Source organism: Muscardinus avellanarius (genome assembly GCF_963383645.1).
Source record: "Muscardinus avellanarius genome assembly, chromosome: 5".
Lineage (NCBI taxonomy): Eukaryota > Metazoa > Chordata > Mammalia > Rodentia > Gliridae > Muscardinus > Muscardinus avellanarius.
The window spans coordinates 122,075,473-122,096,670 of record NC_137790.1 but is presented as its reverse complement, the minus strand read 5'-3'; the positions used below and the strand labels follow the sequence as shown (position 1 = coordinate 122,096,670).

General features: G+C 37.0%; 1 protein-coding gene across 1 annotated transcript in view; it reads right to left on the bottom strand.

The window, feature by feature from the left end:
• RSRC1 (arginine and serine rich coiled-coil 1) overlaps positions 1–21,198 on the bottom strand; it is a gene marked incomplete at its 3' end in the record, with an annotated part of 324,240 nt that overhangs the window by 124,113 nt on the left and 178,929 nt on the right. The window contains exon 6 of the mRNA XM_080696809.1: positions 15,415–15,466. Within this exon, the coding sequence (XP_080552935.1) occupies positions 15,415–15,466 (52 nt within the window). The remainder of the gene's footprint in view (positions 1–15,414; positions 15,467–21,198) is intronic.

Below are 21,198 nucleotides of genomic sequence, written 5' to 3'. Positions count from 1 at the left end.
CATATGTTATGGCTATATCACTCCTTGGCATCTTTCCAAAAGAATTAAAGTCAGAATACAATTCACTATAGGGATACATGCATATTCATGTTTATAGTAGCATAACTTACAATAGTCAATTATGGAACCAATCATGGTGTCAAGAAACAGATAAATGAATAAAGAAAATATGGTATATATACACAGTGGAATTTCACTCAGCCATAAAGAACAAAAATATGTCCTTTGTAGGCAAATGGATGAAATATTATGCTAAGTCAGATCAACCAGTCTCAGAAAGTCATGGGTCCCTAAGTTTTCTCACATATGTGGAAGCTAGAGAGAGCATAGGAAACAAAAGAGACTTGAGTCAAATGAAGAGAGACCAGTGTAAGAGTGGAAGAGATTAGGGGAGGGAGGAAGGGAAGAAGAAAAGGAGGTCTGAGAAAGAAAACAGTTCAAATAATATTATGTCTGCATATAAAGGTATCACTACCAACCTCACTAATATGTATGGGGAGGGAGGAGGGAACAAAGATGTATGTGTACCACTTTGAGCCTCACTATGATGCAAAATTATAATGCACTAATAAAATAATAAAATAATATTAGGAAAAGAAGTGCACATATTGCTACTGCCATTTACTCCAATAAATACTACTTCTGTGCTATGCTGATGAACTTAATTGTAAGCAGAGTAGGCCCTGAGAACAATGTTAGTTCACTCTCCATTATGGTCTGCTTAGTTGTTTTGGACTACTTTGCCAAGCATCTCTTTGGCAATCCTTTCTATGGGGATATAAACTTGGTGGTAAATAATTGAATAATAATAATAATTATTATTATTATTATTATTATTATTATTATTATTATTATTTATTTGGTGGTACTGGGGTTCCTGGAAGCCCTTCTACCTCCAGCCTACACTCCCAGACCTATTTTATACTTTTTTATATTTGGAAACAGGGTCTCTTAAAACAGCGCGGCTGGCTTCGAACCTGCACGATCCTCCTGTCTCCGCCTCCCAAGCGCGAGGATTACAAGCGTGCGCCACCACGCCCGGCAATAATTCAATTTTTAAAATTAATGAATTCCTTTATAGTATATAACCATGTTGGCACTAAAATGGATCCAAACTAAACAGAAGTGATTTTTCGTGTATGACAATGGAAGACTTTAAGACAGTGTAACTCAGGTGCACCCTCTGATCTTAGCCCTGCTACATGCAAACCCCTCTCTGTTCCCTTTTGTTCAAACGATATTTTCAACTCAAAGGTCCCTGACTGGTCAGTGAAGAGAGAAAGACCAGCAAAAATATTCTAACTCACCTTCTTTCATTTTGTTGTCTTGAAACTTTAGTATCATTCAGAATAAAACACCTTCTAATTTGGGGAAATATTAAGACCTTCAGGATATTTAAAAAAAATAACTAACAATGGCTTTCCCTCCTCACCTTTTTCTACTCATTGATTCCATGATTATATTCTGCTTTAAGTTAAATCAAATAATGGAGGTGATGTGCCTAGCAATATCTGATGATAGTTAATAAAGTAGAATTAAGATGAAAGAGAATGAATATATCACCACAATTTCCATGGTGTAGCGGAAGTCAGAGAGAGATGTTTAAAAAGTCCTTTTGTTCCTTTTTCCCGCATTCCTGTGAACATGCAACCTACCTCTTTCCCTATGTTAAGAGGCATTCATGTAGACTTATTTTAAGGAAGACTATACATTGTACACTTCTGTCCTGTAAATTCTTATCAGATGGATCTGGTAAGAGTCAACTTTTAAACCCTCACTAACCTGGTCCCCACCTTAAATCAAATAGCAACAAGTTGGGCATATTTGAAGTCTTTAGTTTCTTCAAAATAGTGTGGACATAAAACATAGATGCCAGCAGCAGCTCACTACAAGGCCCGTATTAGAGCATGTTAGCTGAATTAGTCTACTAAAGAGCTTTTTAAAGATGGAAATCTTGTTCTAACTTTATAATGAGAATAAATTAGATAAAGAGAGATTTGTTATCAGCCGGGCGTGGTGGCGCATGCTTGTAATCCCAGCATTCGGGAGGCTGAGACCTGGAGGATCACGGTTCGCGGACAGCCTCAGCTACTTAGTGAGGCCCTCCGCAACTCAGTGAGACCCGGTTTCAAAATAAAGAATAAAAAATAGGGCAGGGGGTGTAGCTCGGAGGTAGAATGCCCCTGGGTTCCATCCCCAGATCCGCAAAAAAAAAAAAAAAAAAAGAGAGATTTGTTATCAATGTTAATCTCAATACTGTATATGGGGCAGGGGGAGTGGGGAGAGAGCTGGGGAAAGCTCACCAAGTGCTTTGTGCATGTATGTCACCAACAGTATGAACTGCGTTAGGATGTGAAGCTGTAAACACACCAATAAAAGTATAAGAATAAAATAAAGAATACGCAAGGAAAAAACAAAGTACATATTAAAAAGTACCAAGTTAGCCGGGCGTGGTGGCGCACGATTGTAATCCCCGCGCTTGGGAGGTGGAGACAGGAGGATCGCGCAGGTTCGAAGCCAACCGCGCTGGGTTAAGAGACCCTGTTTCCAAATAAAAAATATAAAAATAGGTCTGGGAGTGTAGCCCCGAGGTAGAAGGGTTTCCAGGAACCCCAGTAACACACACACACACACACACACACACACACACACACACACACACACACACACAAAAAGTACCAAGTTATACTTGTTTTTTAAGTGTTAAAAATTCATTCATTGTAGTCTTTAAATTTAAATTTAATTATTAATAAGTTAAAATAAATGCCGGGCATGGTGGCACACATTTGTAATCCCAGCATTTGGGAGGCTGAGACTGGAGGATCACAGTTGACGGATAGCCTCAGCTACTTAGTGAGGCCCTTCTCAACTTAGTGAGAGCCTGTTTCCAAATAAAGAATAAAAAATAAGGCAGGGGGTGTGGCTCAGAGGCCAAATGCCCCTGGGTTCCATCCCCAGCCTCAAAAAAAAAAAAAAAAAAAGTTAAAATACTAGTTGAAAAAAAATCTAAGTAGCCAGGCATGGTGCCACACACTTATAATCCCCGTTTTGGGGAAGCTGAGATAGGAGGATCACACAGGTTCGAAGCCAGCCTCCACTGTCTTAAGAGACCCTGTTTCCAAATAAAAAATATAAAATAGGTCTGGGAGTGTAGCCTGGAGGTAGAAAGCCCCTGGGTTCTATCCCCAGTAACACACACACACACAAAAGAAAACAAAAATCTAAGTATCAAACTCCTTACCTGGAAAAGGAAAGATGATGTCCATAAAATTAAATGCTGTAAAGGTGCTTTTAAAAAAATGCCTTTTCTCAGGGATATACTGTAAATGCTTTCTAAAATATATATCTTAAAAATATACTCACTCAATACCTTGTAATTATCTCTAAATCTAATGAGACATAAATGCATTTCATCAGAGATGAAATTCTTCAATGACTGCTAAAATGAGAATCAAAAAATTATTATAATTTACTAGTTTGGCTTGCAGCAAGCATTAATCAGAAGTCATAATAAATCCACATGCTTCTCTAGACAGCACATTAGTCAAACAGTTTTCTATGATAACGACATTGACTAATGGGCTCTGAGTTAGAAGGGTCAATCATAAACTCATCAAATGCTTCATTTAATTTCTTAATTTGGACAAACACAATTTGTTTATGGGAAAGATATCAGGTGTTCGTGAATGAATAATGGCTACGAAACCAAACTCCATTAATCAGCTCATGATTACAAATGACTTAGAGATTGTTTATTCTAATTTCATTCATTTGGGTCAACAAAGAAAACATGAGCAAATGAAACCATTTGGAAAAAATGGCATACTTATTTCTCCATATTTAATAAGGTATGATAAATACTCCTTCAATAACCGTTTCAAAAGGACCCTATCATTCAGGTTGATACCATTCCTTTTTAAAACTGAAGTGTTAATGCATATGATTTATAATGAAACAAAGTAAAGAAAAACGGTATACTCTTTAGTGCTAGCAAAGCTACACTTATTTGCCAGTCCTCCCTGATTTTTCAGACAGAGATGGCCACTCCTACATTTCTTCTGTACTTCACCTAACACAAGTAGGGTCTCATATATATAAAAATGGATAGATGGTCATGGTACTATGCTATATTGCATTTGTCTCTCTACACTAGATTGTGAACTCCAATAAGGCAGGAACTGAGTCTTGGGAATCTTTGGAATCCACTGCCTAGTATAAGGTCTAACACAATTTTGTTTGAATAAATTCTAAGAGAAAGTACTCTGTCTCTAATATATTGACTCGTAACTTCAGTTAGTAGCAGAATATTTTAGGTGTTAATTTACTTTGAAAGTACCTGATAATAGTCAGCCTACAGGGCAGAAGAGAGTTTCAGGGCATTGCTCAAGACCCCTGTTTATCCTGTGCCTCCTCATTCCTTGTTCTACTGTTACCAAGTGGGACCTAGGGACACCCTGGACTTTCCAGGAAGCTGGCTGTCCAGTGGGCCATCAGTCGCTAACCTGGGCAGCTAGATTCGCTCCTCCTGACCCATTCTGTGCCTTCCTTCCCCTTGATATGGCAGATGAACTACACAGATGGTAAGAAACACATCAGTTGGCTCTTGAGCTCCTGTCTGGGCTTAGCCAACAGACACTGAAGGAGATCAATTAGAGGCAAGAAGAGACAGGCGAGAGTGTGCTTTCTGCTGCTCTGAAGTAGAAACTGGCTACTTTCCTCTGCTGAAGCCCAGTTTCTATTGGGACAGAACTCTTCCCCCTCACAGTCCTCTACAGCTGCTCTCTTCCTTTTCCTTCTCCAGGCCATGAAGTGGAAAGAACTTGCAGCTGTTGCCAAGCCAGAAGTCAAAAAGCTTCCCAAACCTGTATTAAAAAAAAACTATCTCCATTAAACTATCTGATTATCTTAAGTATGTCACGCTATTTCCTGCTGCCACCCTGAGCTGTCTACTTGCTCGTCTTTGGCTCCCATACTCCCTTTCCCACCTCTCCAAGGTCTGAAGCAAACTTACAATATGTTGTCATTTACCCTAATATTGGCCTGTCCCAGCATGCTGGTCCTTACCACTAAGTCTCAGGACATGTAAACATCTCTTCAGTTATCTCCTGAATGCAGAACAAAGTGGAATTCTGTAGGTAGTGAAGCTTCCTGTGCGTCATGGAATTGAAGAATCTCTTAGATTCAATGTCCACCAGAAAAATGTGAACCAGCAACACGTCTGCCCCAAGAAAACTAATGAGAAAAAGAGGTCTGAATTAAGTCAGCACTGTCTTCATCATCTCACAAAAATATGATGCTTAACAAGTAAGTAAAAGTTAAGAGTGTCTATTCTATATTGTGAATATATAACAGAAGAGATAGAAATGATTTCTAATTTCTCAGTCCTATGTAGAGAAAAGTGAACATTTTATGAAGTCTAAATATATAATTTTTAAGTAAAATCGAGACAGCATCTTGATTCAAGGAGACAACAATTCAGATAGTCCACTTTTAGCCATTTAATGGGTCAAATTAGATACCTATAGCTTCCAACTTTATAAATCTATTTGATCTGAAAATATAAATATTTCACCATATACATGAGAGCTGTCTTGAATTAAAAACTAACTTATCTACCTCCCTCCCTCCTTTTCTTCTTCCTTTCTTCCTCCTTTTCTTTTTTTAATTAAAAACTAACTTATCTACCTCCCTCCCTCCTTTTCTTCTTCCTTTCTTCCTCCTTTTCTTTTTTTAATTGGTACTGGGGATTGAATCCAGCAGTATTCTACCTCTGAGCTATACCCCCAGCTTCCTTATAAATAACTACAACTCAACAATATAAGAGTCCCTTTTAAAACAGGCAAAAGAGCTGGGTGCACACCTGTAATCCCAGAATTTGGGAGGCTGAGACAGGAGGATTGCGGTTCGTGGACAGCCTCAGCTACTACTTAATGAGGCCCTTTGCAACTCAGTGAGACCCTATTTCAAAATGAAGAATAAAAAATAGGGCTGGGAGTGTAGCTCAGGGTAGAATACCCCTGGGTTCCATTCCCAGTACAGAAAAAAAAAAGGGAAAAGAGATGAGCAAATACTTCCTAAGAGCATGCAGATGACAAATATTTGTATACAGACATACTGAACATCATTAGTCATCACAGGAAGACATACTAAAGTAAAATGAAATATTACACACTCAACAGAATGGTTAAAAATTAAAAGAAAATCCAATACCAAGGGTTATGTCAATAGTATGGAACAAATGTATTTCTATACATGTGTGTAGAAACAAAAAATGGAGAGAAAATAAAGGTTGGCAGTTTCTTTCTTTTCTTCTCTTTTTTTTTGGCGGGGGGGGGGTAACTAGGGGTTGAACCCAGAGGCATTCTACTTTTGAGCTACAACCTCAATGCTATGTGTGTGTGTGTGTGTGTGTGTGTGTGTGTGTGTATGGTACTGGGGTTCCTGGAAGCCCTTCTACTTCTGGGCTACACTCCCAGACCTATTTTATACTTTTTTTTTTTTTTTTGAAACAGTGTCTCTTAAGCCAGTGCAGCTGAGTTCGAACCTGTGCCATACTCCTGTCTCCGCCTCCCAAGCGCAAGGATTACAAGTGTGCACCACCACGCCTGGCTATTTTATACTTTATTTTTTGAAACAGGGTCTCTTAAGCCAGCATGGCTGGCTTCGAACCTGCGTGATCCTCCAGTCTCCGCCTCCCAAGCGCGGGGATCTTGTACAAGCGTGCACCACCACGCCCGGCACCCCAAAGCTATTTTATCCTTTATTTTGAAAGAGATCTCACAAGGTTGCTGAGAGCCTTGCTAAGCTGCTGAAAGCTATATAGTTCAAGAGGCTATCCTTGAACCTGCAATCCTCCTATCCTAGCCCCTCCAAGTTCTGGGATTACAGGCTTGCACTACCATGCTCGGCTTGGCAGTTTCTTAAAAAGTTAAAATGGTACTTACCATATAACTTGAACAAACCCAAATCCATTCTTGTTCCTTAGCAATTCCTTCTCTAAGTATTTAACCCCAAACAAATGAAAATATATGTACCAAAAGACTGTGTCAAAATGTTTATACAAGTATTAGTTACAAAATTCATAACCTGGAAACAACTCACCTGTCCACCAATTGCTGAATGAATAAACAAACTGGTAAAGCCAAAACAGAAATACTAGTCAGTAATAAAAAAAGTGATACTCAGAACAGTAAGGGCAAATCTGAAAAGCACTGGGCCAACTGAAAGGCTACAGACATAAAAGATGACATACTATATGATTCTACTTACAAGGCATTCTAAAACTGGCAAAACTGCAGTGACATGAAGCAGATTAGTGGTTGAAAAGGTTGGGGACACAGAACTGACTTCAAAGGAGCACAAAGAAACTTTTTGGAGTAATGTAAATGTTCTTCAAAAAAATTTTGTTAGTAGGTATATTATTGGACTCATTTGTCAGAATTTGTTGAATTTATACTAAATTTGGGAAAAAAATATTATGTTTAACAACAATCAGTGGATAATTATAAAGCAATGTTGTTTGTACGAATCCTAAATCCTGCTGTCCAAAGACAATGACCACTATCAGCATCTAAATATTTTTCCAAAATAAATATTAACTTTTGATCATTACAAAAGTAGAATAAAATTACCAACAATGTTCAGGAGCTGTTTTCACATTCCAAAGTATATCACAAATGTGTTAACAGCTCCATAAACTTGTTGTGTACATTTTTTTAAAAAAGATACAAGGCCAAGATTATATATATATACACACATACACACACACACACACACACACACACACACACACATATACTATGATTCTCCTAGTTGTGAGTGAAACACTGCTTACTGTATAGTCTTTATTGACATAACTTATTTGTACATTTGCAAAATCTTTTTTAAAATACATAACTCAATTTCACAGGTCTTATATTTTATAATTTTACTAAACACAATTTCAAAAATCCTAAAAATAGAACAAAATTTTAACTTTTATGGGATGACAGGTCAACCAAAAATTTAAGAGTTAACACTAAATAAACATTAATAAGAGGACTTTTTTGAAAAAGAGGAAGAAGTATTTGTTGCCATGAATTCTTTCTAAATTTAGAGGAAGATGCTATCTCACACAGAAAAAGGGCCCTCTATTTAAACAGAGTTCTTTATATTATTATTATGAAAGCAAAAAGAAACCCCAGGGTCTAAAATGTAATGAGTGATCCTATTAGTTCCACCAGACTAAAATCATACAGTCTACGTATGTGGTCTTTTCAGCCACATCTGTCATGAACCATTTTTACATCACAAAATGCAAAATACTGAGCACAGAGTTCTTGGTTGAGACTTGGGAAAGTATTCATCATTTGATATCCTCCTAAAAGAACAACTGGCTCACAGGATGACAGGTGACAGTTTGTTCTTTGCAGTGTGCACCGGGTACTTCCATGTATTTTAGAATCTAATCCCACTATAATTCCATAGTAAAAACAGATGAAATAAAAAGAAAAAATGGAACTCCAATTTCAATTTTCTTAAAATCTAAACAATTTGCTGGGCTAGGAAATATGGATCAATTACTAAAATATTTAAAATATATGAAAATTAATATAAAGAACTTGCTATATAGTATATGCTCAATAAATAGCACTTATCACTTTATCTCATGAGTCCCATTTTATTAAGCATTTTATAAAATGATTTGATAACCCTTTCAAAATGTTACATTAAAATAGAATTTTTACTTAATATAAAATATATAGTCTAAAAAGTTTTGACTTTTTTTGACTTATCTGAAATTCACACTGGTCTCTTTTTGGTAAAACTCCTTATATAATGTTATTTTACTTTTAACAAGAACAACAAAAAAAGACCTGTAATTTGCCCTATAAGGTTGGCTACTAGTCCAAAAAATGTAATGGCTGAAATTTAAAAATATTAAAGAGTAATTAATTCTAAAACACATGACATAATTCTTGATAGATTATTTACAATGACTAACACCACTGAGAAAAGACCTACATATCTGATATATAAACAAGTATCTAAGTCTTATACATTTGTCAGTCTTTCAATAATGAAGCCAGGGAAAATAAATTCACAGACACTCAAGTGAACTGGCAACTGTAAGTGACAGAAGCCCTTCTAAATCCTCTGTGTACACTGGGGATTAGTGGAGGAGATCCTGAGTCACAGGCTGAACAGACCATGGTCAAGGGAACCTGCTCCCTGTCAGCCCGCAGGGCATGAGGACAAAGCGTGGTCCTGGTAGGAAGTGACCCATAAACATATTCCTACCCAGGATTTACACAAAGCCAGTCTGCCTCACAGAAACTCCATATGACCATTAACCGGCCTGCAAGGCCTGCCGGGAGGCCTAATTACAGGTCTACAGAGCCCAATAACAAAAGCTGAAGGGCTTTAGCCTAGGGATGATCTGCTTTATACTGACTTGAGAGAGTCCATATAGAGGACCCAGAAGAAAGAGGTTTAGCTTTAAAATTCTCCCAAGAGACCCAGCATTGTCCTGGAGTCCCGCAAGCCCACATGCAACGTACTGAGCGAGGCTCACACGCCACCCTCTCAGAATTAACATGCAGCCACTGTCTGCTCGGCATCTGCTCAAGCATGGCCAGTTGCTGTGACACTGTCAGACGCTTGCTGATGGCTTCCTTCTTACTCTACATCACTGGGGGTACATAACACCATTCAAATATAAACACTGAGCTGATGCAAAAACAAGTGACGGACACATTTTAAAAGCAAGTCACTTAATGATTCTCTTTAGGAAAAACTGATTTTATATTTTTAGATGAACAGAAAGCTAAAAATCAGGATCAATGTTGGGAAGTCTAAGTTACATTAGTGTTATCTGTTTTATTTTGCATTAAAGCTATTTATATAGAATTTCTGAAGTTTGTTTAAAAAAAAAAAAAAACGTACTCAGGGGCATTCTGCCTGTGAGCTGTACTCCCAGCCCTTTTTATTTATTGAAACAGGGTCTCACCAGGGTGCTAAAAGTCTTGCTACCTTTGTTAAGGCTGGCCTTTAGTTTGTGAACCTCCTGTCCCAGTCTCCCAAGTACTGGGATTACAGGTGTGAGCCACAAAGCCTGGCTAAAGAAAACTTTTAACTAGTGCCCAAGTAAAAGTACATTAAAGTTTTATTCATTAGCTTTTTATAAGCAAAATTCTTAACTCCTGATAGAATCTGTCATATATTCTATCATATATATATATATATACACACACACACACACACACACACACACACACACATATGAGGAGGATGTGTGACTCAACTTCTTTAATAGTCTAACAAAGCCATCTGGTGATGCCATTAAAAAACTGCTCTAGCTTGCATTTATTTAATGTTCAGTTATGGGCTTGACTTTATTATGTTAATCTATTCAAAGCTCACAACAACTCTGAAGTACATATTATTGTTATTTCTATTTTGTAAATGAACAACTGAAGCCCAGGTCTTAAAGAGAAATAGGCAAAGCTAGGGAAGCACAAGGCTCCTGCCTTGAGAGCTGGGTGTCACACACCACCACGCCGTTCACACTGACTGCTCATACTTGCTGAATACCTGGTTTGTAGCAGGCTTTGTTTAGAGTTTCACACATGATAACTCACTGAACTTTGTAATAATTCCATTAATATACTATTAATATCTCCGTTTTACAGATGAGGAAACTAAAGGACAGTAGAGTTGAAGTGATCTGTCCATTTGCAAACTAGTGCAGGCAGATATAAACCCAGACTACAACATACGATCAAGAAGCCCACGTGGTGGGGTAAAAAACAAGAAATCTGAAAACGATTTTTGCATATGAAATAGAAATTAACTTTCAATCATTTGCTGTTTGGGGGGGTTTGCCCTAACATGAAACCCTCTCTCATAATAAATCAACCTATTTCTCAGTCACAGACCTATAGAGCAAAACCTGTCAGCTGTAAATCAGGATAAAGTAGAGTAGATTTCTGTGGTCCAGGAAAAAGCACAACATCACCAAGGCAATCTTATTTGTAATTCTTGTAAGTAAAAAAAAAAAAAAAAAATTAACACTAGATTTGACTTTAGAGAAATTTGGAGATTTCTAAGATCATATGGCTATGAAGAAAAAGGATAAGGACTTGGCTTCCAAAAACTAATGAGTAACTAAGAGAATACGATCTCAATTTCACATGCTGAAGAAGAACCAGGAGGCAGTGAGGTGCTGCCACTGTATTCCTAAGCAAAGCAAGTGATTAGATACTGTGTGCACATGCATATGCCAAATCTGTGTTCTTAACATACCTACAAACTTCTCCCTCAGGAGAACCACTGAAATACATATCCACAGCGAGGTATAAGATAAAGACAGTGGTGACTATAAAACAGTACCCCATACTTTTCAAAGTTAAAAACTTAGCTATTATGAACGCTATGTAACTAAGTGAAAACAAAACCCTTTTTTCCTGAATACAATTTTAATATTCTTGTATTACTACTTTAAAAAACTCATTTGGGAATGGAAAGCTTACTGAGAAAAGAAACTATTTTAAGATAATTGCAGACCTAAACCTAGCAGAATAAAGTATGTATTTGGTAATATTTTCTACCATCCTTCTTTTTGCCCAACATAACTCAAGGAATTTAACCTTAGATACATAGAAATAGCTCTAGTCAGAGATATTGAGTTTGTATCCTGGTTCTATCACTGGTTAACTATGCAATTTTTTACAAGTCATTTAAGCTTTCAGGATATTTGTAAAAGGGAGTTAATTAGCTCACAATGCAGTGATGTGAGTTGCAAGATAAAAGATTTATACAAGTGCTTTGAAAACTTTTAGATGCAACATAAAAGGTTGTAGATATTATTCAGGTAATGAAATATTACACAGAGATTTTAAGATAAGTTGTTTTTACCATACATGAACTAAATATATTTTTACTTTTCCTCATGACATTGGAACTATAATTTTAAAAGTTCCATGAATCAATTAATTCTACTAAAAGTAAAGTATTAAGGAGACTTTGGAGAAAATGTCTTAAAAATTATGTGAGAAGCATTATCATTTCATGCTGATGAAAACTATTTGTCCTTTGAAAAAAATCTCTCTTCCAAGTTCTTCTTCAGACCTACAAACACACTTAGCTTTAGATAATAGTGCAACCCCCCCAATCCAGGTAATCTTAACAGTGAGACCAAAGGTGGAAAGACAAGTCCTTCACTGAACTAACTCATCTCCCGCCATCTTTTCTGTGATAACATGAATCTCATCTCAACGATCTCAAGACATTACTTTTTTAAAAATAGAGAACTGTAGTTAAGTAGCAAATACATACATCTGTCATATATGATTTAAAAAAATTTTTTTATGAGTAAATGATAAATGTCAAATTGCTCAAAGTCACAGGCTCAGAACCTTCCTCTTTTCACCAGCATCTCTCTATAGAAGTTAGAGAATACAAGCAGAAAGCCAATCAGGATATAATGAAGTAACCTAGGAGCAAAGTGTTTATAGCACCTAAAAATAATTAAGAGCTGGTGTGGTGGCGCACGCGTGTAATCCCTGCACTCAGGAGGTGGAGACAGGAGGATCACTCTGGTTGGAAGCCAGCCGCGCTAGCTTCAGAGATCCTGTTTCCAAATTAAAAAAAAAAGTATAAAATAGGTCTGGGAGTATAGCCCGGAGGTAGAAGGGTTTCCAGGAACCCCAGTACCACCAAAAAATAAAAAATAATTAAGAATAACACCTAAGAATAATTAAGTCTGGACGAATTATTGCCTATAAAGGACTCAAAGTTTAAAACTTCAGTTTTTAATCAGAGTATAAATAGGTAATAGTTTAATGTATCTGAAATATGATCATGGCAAATATAGTAAAATTTGAAAGTGAAAACTCATGATACCCTACCATTCCATTTTACTTAGCATGACTTTACTCACACGTCTGTCAAAAACATGACCACTCCTAGTTATGCTGAATGTTCTGAATATATTTTAATTCCAAGTTTATAACACTCTTGCTTACTAATGCAATCAATGGCAATGCAATAGTCAAACATAACTTTCTTCCAGGATGTATAACTGCAGCCAAAGATGATGTCTAATCAGTAGGATTTCTACCTAGGAACCCTCTCTACTAAGTTATGGTAACTACAAAGCTGAAGGAAATCTTCTCTAAAGAATACAGAAAAGGCCTGAAGTCCCTCTTCATGTCCAGTGTTAAGGTCCCAGCATCAAGAGTGTGCTCCCTGGAACTTGGGGAGCTCCATCATGACAACGGAGCCTATGGGACCTCCCCATCTCAGCCAGAGAAGGAAGCTGGATCCCAGTGTGAGCCTTACAAGACCAAAGTTAAGTTCTTTTTATTCCTCTGCCCTCTGTTCTGTTTATATGTTTATTTTGTATAATACAATGACCACCTTCAACTCATTACTGTAATAGAACTAGAACCCTGGCAATGAAGTCTACATTTGCCTTTGTGCTCTACCACAACCTGTCCAGCCTTTACCCCTCTCCAGACAGTAAATTCTCAGGAAAAAGGATGTTGAAATTTTTTCAGAGTAGTAACATATATTACATCATACTGCAAAGCAACATAAGCACAATATACAAAAAAAACTATTTTAAATATTAATACCTCATAAACCCATTTCTATAGTGCTTGATCTCAAGAAAATAATAAAAATATAGAAAATACAATGTGTAAGATGATGTTCATTATAGTGTTACTGATGAGAGGGAAAAGTGAGAAAATGTTCAATAACAGGCAAATGACTAAACGATGCTACTTGCTTATTTAAGGTTTGTCCTTTGCTTACGCAGACCAAACACTATTATTTTGAAAACTGGCATAATTTTAATGTTTTTCAAACCTAGATTGTATTTAATACTATTTATTTATTTTATTTTAAAAATTTATTTTGTGGCACTGGGGATGGAACCCAGGGGCATTCTACCTCTGAGCTACACCCCCAGCCCTATTTTTTACTCTTTATTTTGAAACAGGGTCTCACTGAGTTGCAGTGGGCTTCACTAAGTAGCTGAGACTGTCCGCCAACTGCAATCCTCTACTCTCAGCCTCCTGAATTCTGGGATTACAAGCTTGCCCACCACGCCTGGCTCTGAATACAATTAAGAATGTTCAATTTCAACATGAGAAGTGACAAGTGGGACAGACTTGAGAATGTTTTACACTGTAAGGTTTGGACTGTTAGGTTTGTTTTATAATATGCTTCAAAGGCACATTAAAAGATGGTGAAAACTACAAAACTATGAAATACAATTCTTTATGATTATATTAATGGCAACGAATGTTTTCTGAACTAGGTAACAAATATTTTCATTTAAAGGACAGTTATAAAGTAGGAATATTTTTTCAATGCAAATTCCATTGATAAATGGATATATACTATGTGAATGATAAGAGAATCACATTAGCTTTATACTATATTTTGAGAGCCAAAAATATGAAAAACTCAATAGCACAGAACAATTTAACAAGTGGTCTCTATCTAACAAAAGATAAATGAATAAACATTTAAAATATAAGTGTTATTTAAGTACTGTGTGTATAAAGACTCACAGTCAAATTAAAACATTTTTTGCACATATATGGGAAGCCACTGCTACTTCTTTTTTTTTTTTTTTTTGGTGGTACTGGGGTTCCTGGAAGCCCTTCTTCCTCCGGGCTACACTCCCAGACCTATTTTATATTTTTGAAACAGGGTCTCTTACGCCAGCACGGCTGGCTTCGAACCTGCGCGATCCTCCTGTCTCTGCCTCCCAAGCGCGGGGATTACAAGCGTGCGCCACCAAGCCCGGCAAGCCACTGCTACTTCTAAGAGTGATTCAGGAAGCTGGCCTCTCCTTAAAGTGTTGCACACAAGCTGTAGACCATGGATACTTAGGGTGGGAAGACAAAGAGCCAATCCAAGAGATCCTTAAAGCAACAGACACATGTAGATTTCTTTAATGAATACTAAAGGTATGATGATTGTCATTCAGTCATCTGATCTTAACCTCGCTATTATTCCTTATCATAAAGTAAATAAAGGTAGATCATGGTCTTAAATATAAAATGTGAAGTTAAAACTTTTAGAAGAAAATACAGAAAAAAAATCATGATCTAGGGTTAGTCACAGAATTCTTACACATGCCACCCAAAGCAGTCCATAAAGATAAAATTAACAAACTGGACTTCATTAAAATTAATGAGAAGTTTACCAATAAAGCATATAGAAAATGAACTTTTAGCATTAAACTTAGCATTATATTGCAACAATAAATAATTCAGGTAATATACACCCATGTACATAATCTAGACTTTATAAATATGCAAGAATTTATAAAAATGAGATGTTTCTCTTTGATTCACCTGTAAGCATGTTACTAGCCTTTGACTCACTTTTTAATAAAAGTTAATTATTGATACTTACCAGCAGCTTCGAGAACTAGTTGCAGTCTGGCTTTGGCCTGTTCAGCTGGTGGCTAAAAATCAACCATAAAAGACATTTACATGTTAGTTTTAGTGGATGGAACTTTAATGATTATGTATTAAAAATATAAAGAATTTTATCCAGGCATGGCAGTACTCTCCTGTAGTCCCAGTACTTGGGAGGCTAAGACAGGAAGATCCTAGACTCAAGGCCACCTTCAAAAACTTAGTAAGACTGTTTCAAAATAAAAGCGAAAACAGGGCTGAGTGTGTAGCTCAGAGACAGAATGTCCCTGGGTTCAATCCCTAGCATCCACTCACAAAAATATATGTGTGCGTGCATGCATGTGTGTGTGTGTACATGTATGTTTGTATGTATGTATATATATATATATATATATATATATATATATATATATATGGAGAAAGTGTGTAAGTGAGCAACAGAAAACACTTTGACATAATTAATAGTAAGGTCCATCTAAATCCTAACAAAATTCTATTACACAATACTGTTAATATACCCTCATCTTCATTGCCAAATAACACTTTATATTAATATGACAGTGGCACACGCTTGTAATCCTAGCATTTGGGAGGCGAAGACTGGAGGACTATGGTTCCTGAACAGCCTCAGCTACTTGGTGAGGCCTTTCGCAACTCAGTGAGATCCTCTTTCAAGAAATAAAATGACTAAAAATAAATAAATAAATAAATAAATAAATAAATACGACTGCGGATGTAGCTTGGAGGTAGAATGCTCCTGGGTTCCATCCCTAGTATCACACACACAAAAAAAAAAAGAAGTATTTTTTTCTTAATGAAAAAGTTTTTATTACCCAAAGTTGTACCAATCAGCAATCACATAAATAACTGCAAATTTAGCAATGAGGAAACCCTCACACATTTCATAACATATTCTTAAAACAGTGTTATTTCTTTGTATATGAAAACATGAATACTTATTGGCATATTACACACATATAAGTATGTGAATATATGTATGTCAGTTTAATGATCCAATTTTTTTCTTTAATATATTGTACAGTATTAGGTTCCCCCCTCCCTTGCTTTTGAATCACGGTAAATTTTTTTTTAAATTTTTATTGGTGCATTTTAGTCATACATCTTTAGTCATACATTTTAATGGAGTATAAGATGGTGGAGACATACATGCACACATCACCCAATTAGCCCTTACCCAATTCCCACCCCATTCCCTCCCCCGCCCTCCTCATATTTGGCTTAGTGATTGACATTGATATGTTTGTGAATTTATATCATGAACATTAGAGAATTTCCCTCTTTCCCCCCTCCCATATCCTCAGTTAGGTTGCCTTATTTGCTCATCTAGTTTCTCCTTCTTCGTCTAGAGTTCCTCCTATGATCCATTTTCTCCCTAGCTTCCGCATATTAGGGAGAGCATCTGATTTATTTTTGTGACTGACTAATCTCACTTAGCATAATGTTCTCCAGTTCCATCCATTTCCCTGTAAATGACGTAATTGTGTTTTTCTTTATGGCTAAGGAGAATTCCATTGTGTGCATATCCTATAGTTTTATAATCCATTCGTCGATGGACATCTTGGCTGGTTCCATAGTTTGGCTATGGTGAACTGTGTAGCAGTGAACATAGATACACATGCATTAGTTTGGTAGTTTGATTTCAATTGTTTTGATAGGATTCAGACATTGTAAATTTTATTTTGGGGGGTTCTGCACATTTCTGTATTCCTATAAATAGACTCTGGTTTTACTCTGGGACACAAATGATTTGGAAGCGATTTGAGTTTTATTTTACTTTAACTGCAGATAACAACTGTTGGTACTTATGTACTCGGAAGAAGCTGGTTCCCTTTGCTCCAGCCTCCTCAGGGAGAATGGCGTGAGCCTGCAATTCTCCACCAATGCTGAGGCAAGGCGCTCTTCAATCCTCAACTGGAGGCACTGAAAGGAGGCTTTTAGCACAGGCTGCTGAGAATAGGCCTGTTCCCACATGCCTCCCTTACATTCCCCTAACCACTTTCTCTGGTGCTTCCCAAATGCAGTCTCCTCAGAGAGACCTCCTCAAGTGGTTTGCTGAGTGCTCAAGGGGGACTGCAGACCTCCCATGGCTGTAGACTGCTCTGTGAACCCCAGAGGCCTGGGCCCCTCTCGACCTGGAAGACCACAGCTCTGCCTACGCTCCTGGCCACAGGAAGAAACGACTTGGAAGCTCTGGGGCAGGACGCCAAGGCTACCAACAGAACAGGAATGCATTCTGTTTCCCATCTCTCAGGAGTCACTGTTCATTGTCTTGAGAGCTACTGTTTCAAGTATTCTGTACAGTTTTAGTTGTTTCAGGTAGACAGGTGAACCTGATCTGTTACTTCATCCAAACTCAGTGCAAAAGTCCACTATTTTTTTTAATACTGACAATAGCCTTGAGAAGTAACTTGCCCAAAGTCAAGCCGTTTTTCTAATGTATGTCAATAAAAATGCATTATCTATACAGATAAACCTAAAAGTTTCCTTTGTCTCTATAACTTCCTTTTCCTGACTAATCCATATTCTTTCAGAGCTCAGCTCAAGTGACATCACCTCCAGAAAACCTCATCAGTTTCAGCTTATTTCCTCCCTGACTCTTTCATAATTACAATTCCCTGTTCTCTGCTCTTGTGATGCCTTGGGCATACGCGCATCAGCAGACGTTTGGTCTTCAGTATATTGCTCATTTGATGTCTATCTTTTACCAGTCTATGATATTCTCCAGGGCAACAACTGCCTTATGTCTTGGTAGTACTGGCACCCAGGATAGGTCTGCAACATAGCTGACACTCAGTTTGAAATAAACTTCACTGCAAATTATAAAATCCTTGTGTCATACATAAATATTGGATTTTAACATAATATTTAACATAAATATTGGATTTTATAATTTTATTATATCTCTTGGGAATTTATCCAATTCAAACTGAATGTTCAGGGAAATGACAATTATATGGGGGAAATTATAACAAGTAGTAATAATGAACCATATAATGTGCACTGAGTATTAAGTTAAACTATTTAATAAAATGACAAAATTTTTTTGGTGGTAATGGAAATCAAGCCCAGGGGTGCTCTCCCACTGAACTATATCTCCATATTTTTTTTACATATTTTGAAATAAGGTCTCACTAAGCTGCTCAAGCTGGCCTTGAAATTGGGACCCCTCGTCTCAGCCTCATAAGTAGGTAGGATTACAGATGTGCACAATCATGCCTACCAAATATGACAACACTTAAGGTGATCTCATGAGTTCCAAATACATGTAAATGATAACGCCTATGTGCAACATGGTTTCCAACCAGCATGACAGATATCCTAAGAGAGAAAGCATAGCCACTTGGAAAATTAAGGGTTTTTTTTTTTTTTTTTGGTACTGGAGATGGAACCAAGGGGCATTCTACCTCTAAACTACACCCCAAGCCCTATTTTTTTTTTTTCCCATACTGTTAATGGAACTCAGGGGCATTCTACCTTGGAGCAACACTCCCAGCCCTAACTTTTTATTCTCTCATTTTGAAACAGGGTCTTACTGAGTTGCAAGGAGCTTCACTAAGTAGTTGAGGCTGTCCGAGAACTGCGATTCTCTGGTCTCAGCCTCCCAAATACTGGGATTACAAGCATGTGCGACTATGTCTGGTTAAAAAAATTAAGAGATTTTTGTGGAAAATTTTTAGCTATTATTTATTTATGCTCATAATGTTCCAGACTCCATACTAAGCATTTTACCTATCTCACTTAACAAAATTTTCATCACATCCTAACAAGGCATTAATTTTTAATGTTGTACTTTAAAGGAAGAATAAATTACCTTAACTCATAAAGCTAATGTGGTAGAACTTGAATTTGTATACAGTTCACATAATCTGTGTTCTTAACACTGTACCATTTCTCATATTGGAACAGTAAATTATTGTTTAGTAATTTTCATAAGGAAAATGGATAAATGTAATCTCTCTCTCTCTCTCTCTCTCTCTCTCTCCTCTACCACTGAGCTACACTCCCATCCCTAATCTAATCTTTGAATTGATACATAATACTGCATAAAGTTAAAAATAAATTCCTTTTTACCTATGGATACTACCATTAGTGACCTCAAAGACTTTATGTCTCATTCAAAAAAGGCTCATTTAATATTTTTCAGCTGTACAACTTTAAAGATATTAAAGATATTTTGCAGTATAGGAACTATGCCATTTCCTTTAAAGTAAATGCAATCTCACTATGATAGAGACACATATCAGCAGCTTATATTTCTAGCTACATTTCATTTTAACAGTTACTATAATTCTATCTCTTAGGATCAAGGTCTAAGCTAGAAATATTACAAATAGCTCATAAGTTGATTTACCTTGCCTCTAGAACTTAGCACCAAGTTGGTTCAAATAAAGAACAAGGAAAAGAAGAAAGGAAAGAGAACCAACAAATGCATTCCATTCTTCTAGCAAAGTTATCTTTAGAGTTTTATCAAGCATTTTCTCTAAAGAGTTTAAGAGGTTTGCAAAAGCTATTCAACAGCTGTTTTCTTTATTAAAAACCAGAGAAAGATGTCATTTCAGAGATGAGGTCCAAAGAGGTGAAACTGAACACAAGGTTTCAAAGTCCTTGAGGGCCTGCTTGAGAGCCTGTATTTATGATACAAGGCTATCACCTACTGAATGATGCTGCCTAGACATGCTGCACAGAGACAAAGCCGGGTTGATTATTTTACAAATGACAGCATGGCCCATAACCCTTACATTATTTATTTGGCTTTTTATAAAAAGGAAGCAGATCCTTGATTTCTGCTACTGTTGATCTTAGCTAGACTGCAGCCCTATCCTTTCTACGCAATATGCAGCTTCTAAAGTTGTCTTCACAAAGTGAGGCTCCTTTAAAAACACCTCAATGACTCCACTGCTTCCACAGCAAAGCATAAATGTACCACTTTGTCAGAGCCATCAAGACCTCAGGATTATTATTTTTTTGCTCTTATTTTTCAATTACTTTCTACTCAAAGAGCCAAGATTTCAGCAATATACAGTCTCTTGCTGTTTCTCTACCACTCTCTGAATTTTCTTCTCATGGCTTCATGTAGAGCTCTCTACTTGAGATTCCCTTCTCCTTTGCCACCCTTGGTCACAGAAATGCTGAAAATACACCCTGCTTCTAGACATGGCATGGAAGTAAACTGCTATTTGCTTTGAATTTCCTAGGTTTGGGTCTTATAGAAGAAGTTTCTACCAGCGCCTATATTTTGGAGTGTTGGTCCTATATCCTCTCCGAGTAACTGCAAAGTCTCCAGTCTAATTTCCAGGTCTTGATCCATATCCATCTTGAGTTGATTCTTGTGCAAGGTGAGAGACTGGGGTTTCATTCCATTTTTCCATCTTTCTACAAATGAAGAACCAGTTTTCCCAACATCACTTGTCGAGAAGGCTGTCTTCTCCAGCATACACTTTTGGCACAACCATAAAAAATCAACTGACTTTAGTGTGAAGATTTGTTTCTGTATTTTCTTTTCTTTCTTCTTCTTTTTTTTTTTTTTTTTTTTTTGGTGGTGGTACTGGGATTCCTGGAAATCCTTCTACTTCCGGGCTACACTCCCAGACCTATTTTTTTTTAATGCTTTTTTTATTTGGAAACAGGGTCTCTTAAGCCAGCACAGCTGGCTTCAAACCTGCATGATCCTCCTGTCTCTGCCTCCCAAGCGCGAGGATTACAAGCGTGCGCCACCAGGCTCGGCTTGTTTCTATACTTTCTAGTCTGCTTCACTAGT